The 3,034-nt window shown below is 66.0% G+C and overlaps 1 protein-coding gene across 1 annotated transcript in view; it reads right to left on the minus strand.

Annotated features, from left to right (window-relative positions):
- Positions 1–6: 6 nt before the first annotated feature.
- ARHGAP39 (Rho GTPase activating protein 39) overlaps positions 7–3,034 on the minus strand; it is a 59,308-nt gene continuing 56,280 nt past the window's right edge. Inside the window, exons 9-12 of the mRNA XM_024741192.1 lie at positions 2,598–2,797; positions 1,866–1,957; positions 1,306–1,475; positions 7–1,226 (exon numbers count right to left, since the gene is read on the minus strand). Of these exons, the coding sequence (XP_024596960.1) occupies positions 1,032–1,226; positions 1,306–1,475; positions 1,866–1,957; positions 2,598–2,797 (657 nt within the window). The 3' untranslated portion in view covers positions 7–1,031. The remainder of the gene's footprint in view (positions 1,227–1,305; positions 1,476–1,865; positions 1,958–2,597; positions 2,798–3,034) is intronic.

Below are 3,034 nucleotides of genomic sequence, written 5' to 3' on the forward strand. Positions count from 1 at the left end.
TCGCCGGTGCCCCTCTGGTCCCCCAGTTCAGGGCTCCTTCCCTCTCCTCTGCTGCAGGTCAGGGATGGGGATGGGGCAGGGTTTGATTTTTGGTCAGAAGCCAAGAGGGTGGAGAAGAAAATGAAGGAATGATCTCAACTTGTCTGCAGAGGACGGGAGAGGACTCAAATAAATAACATTTGGGTTAAGACTATGTCATTAGCAAATTTAGTTCTTATATCTTTCGCTCTATTTATATCTCTATACACAGGCGGGTTGGGATGCGGGATAGATTCTGAATTTATAGTTACACGAAGAAAAAATACTCTTGCCCCTCCCCCACCCTGCCCTAATAATGCCTGCCCAACCCTGCCCCCCACCCCAGAGGACTTTGGCTTGGGGGGCCCCTTTCTACCCAGAGAGAGCCTAGCGGGCCCAGCACCAGCCAGGTTCTGCTCTGGTGGTGAAAAGCCCAGAGCCCTGGAGCCCCCAAACTCCTGTGCAGTCACCACGCTGGAGGCCACAAGTGGCAGGGGGAGGGGGCGGGAAGGGACTGGGGAGGGCGGAAGTCGCATATCAGGAGACCCCCCCCCCCCAGGTCAGGGGGAGGGCAGAGGAAGAGCAAGATGGGCAGCCGGGCTGGGCCGGGGCCAAGCTGAGCGCAGCAGCCCCAGCAAGGCGGCTCGCCCCAACAAGGGCGGCTTGTGCTCTCGGGCCGGCCGGGAGGGGCAGTGTCACTTGGCTCCAGGAAACAGAAGGCACTTTCTCGCGGCCGGACCGCGGCTGGCGGTGGGCGCGGCAGCGCCGAACGACACGGCCACGAGGCCCGGCGCGGGGCAGAGGCGCCCTTCCCGCAGCCCCTCTGCCTTGGTTGCGCCTTCAGGCCGAGGGCCCGGGTCGGGGGATGCGGGTTCCAGGGCTGGGGCGGGCATGGGCGGAGCCGGCATGCTACCTCCGCTTCTCGGGCGTCCCCTCCCCCCTCCCCGCGTGCCTCCTGCCCGGGCGCACCCGGGCAGGCTCTGTCCCACCCTCGGTCCCTCGGTGCCCACGCGCTATAGCACGCCCTCCATGAAGGTGGTGTCCAGGTGCTGGATGAGCACGCGCAGGAAGGACATCTCCTTGCGAGTGTTCTCAAAGATGATGCGCGGGTCGTCCGAGCGGCAGCGCAGGCAGTTGGGCGCCATCACCATGGCCAGGTTGCTGACGTCCATCTTGGTGATGGCCACATTGGCGGGCTGCACGAACACCTGCGCGGGGAGCGGGGAGCTGCGGGTGGGCCGGGGCGGGGCGCGGAGGGGCGGGGCGCGGAGGGGCGGCACCGCCTACCTGGAGGAAACGGATGAGGTAGCACAGCACCAGGCGGTTGATGCGGGGCAGCGCGTGCACCACGGCCACGGCGGCCTCGGGGCTCTCGTAGTGCGCGATGCACTGCTCGTAGAACTCGTGGGGGATCAGGGGCTCCTCCAGCTCCCGGTACCACAGCTTCAGCAGCGACGCTGGGGACGCAGCGCGGGGGTTTCGGCTGGGCGGGGCAGTCGGGGACCCGCCCCACCAGCAGCAAGGGGCGAAAGCGGCCGTGTGTGTCGGGGGTGGGGGCGAGGGGCCAGGACCAGACGGGAGGTGTCCACCCAGCCGTGTGGACTGCGCGGCCGGAGGCCTGCGGGCTCCTGGTCCTGAGGGCCTGGACTGACCCCGAGCGCCGGGAACCAAGAGAGGCTCTGCAGCCACCGTGCGCAGGCAAGCGGAGGGAGGCGCCGCGGAGGCTGTCCAACGGCAGGGGGACGTCTGTGCTGGAAATGGACCAGAGGGCTGTCCCTTCACGACGGAAAGCAGGGAGGGCTGAACCGTCCGAGCTGCTCCTGCTGCTGAGGGGACTGGGGGCTTACCTGGGACGTGGGGGTCCTCCAGGCCTGTAGGCACCTTCCACTGGTCCACCTGTAGCTTCAGGGCATTCACCTCATCAATGTCCCCAGGGACTCTGCCAAGCACAGGGCAGGTCTCAGGGAGGAGGAGCTGGGCTTGCTCAGGGTCAGGGCTGCCTGACCCCTCTCTGCCCAAACGGCCTCTTTCCTACCAGAGGGAAGTGTGGCTGGGGTCCCCAGTCCCAGGCCCCCATCCCTCATCCCTCTGCTGACTGCCCTCAGGCAGATCCCTTCCTCAGAATGGTCCCCGAGGCCCAAACCCATAAGCCTGCTTCCCCACCTGTCCCGGGTCCTGGGTAGGTGAGTCACGACAGCAGGTGCCTGGCCATGTGCCACCCTCCATGGCACAGGACCATCATCTCCACTCTCAGGTGAGGGCCGTTTGCTGGGCTTGCTGCATCTTTCCAGGCCCTGCCCATGGTCGGTGCCCAAGTACCCTCTGGGCCCCTGCTGGTCATTTCTGCAAGGGCACTGTCCCTGGCTAGCTCTCCTGTCTGGCTTCCGGTGTGCTGCCACTCAGGAGGGAGAGCCCTGCTGACCCACCTCCTAAAGATGGGGCCCTCCCCACCCTCCTGGCCGCAGAGCACCCGGCCCTTCTATTTGCTCCAAGTTGCCTTCCCTGCCTGCATGCTGGCCTCTCAGGGGGCTTCTCTGGCTGCTCTGAGGCAGGGGCCCGGGGCCCAGGTTGCAGGGCACCTGAAGATGCCTTCCGTCTGGTCACCGTTGAGTGCAAGCACCTCCTCGGACAGCCGAGTCTGCACCCAGGGCAGCTGCCGATCAGGGAAGCGCTCCCTCTGCATGCTCATGACCTCCTGCAGCGCACTGCCAAACATGGACGGGCTGAACACAGCGTTCTTGGCATGCCGGATCTCCTCCACGTTGGGCTTCTTCAGCCCCTGCAAAGGCGGCCCAGCTCTCTGTCCCAGTGTGGCCTGGCGCCCAGCTCCCAGCCCTCCCTCCCCCTACACCCCTGCAAGGGCTGCCCCTGGCTCACCCGCCCTCTTTCCTCCTTCTGTCCTCTCGTCCCTGTGAGCCCCAGGCCCAAGCCGGGGACCCCCAACTCCCTGGCCCCTGAGTCACCAGAGGCGCCTCCTGCCGGGCCACCTGCGGCATCAGAAGCTCCAAGTGCAAGT

This window comes from Neophocaena asiaeorientalis, unplaced genomic scaffold, assembly GCF_003031525.2.
Source record: "Neophocaena asiaeorientalis asiaeorientalis breed wild unplaced genomic scaffold, Neophocaena_asiaeorientalis_V1.1 scaffold177, whole genome shotgun sequence".
NCBI classification, from domain to species: Eukaryota; Metazoa; Chordata; class Mammalia; order Artiodactyla; family Phocoenidae; genus Neophocaena; species Neophocaena asiaeorientalis.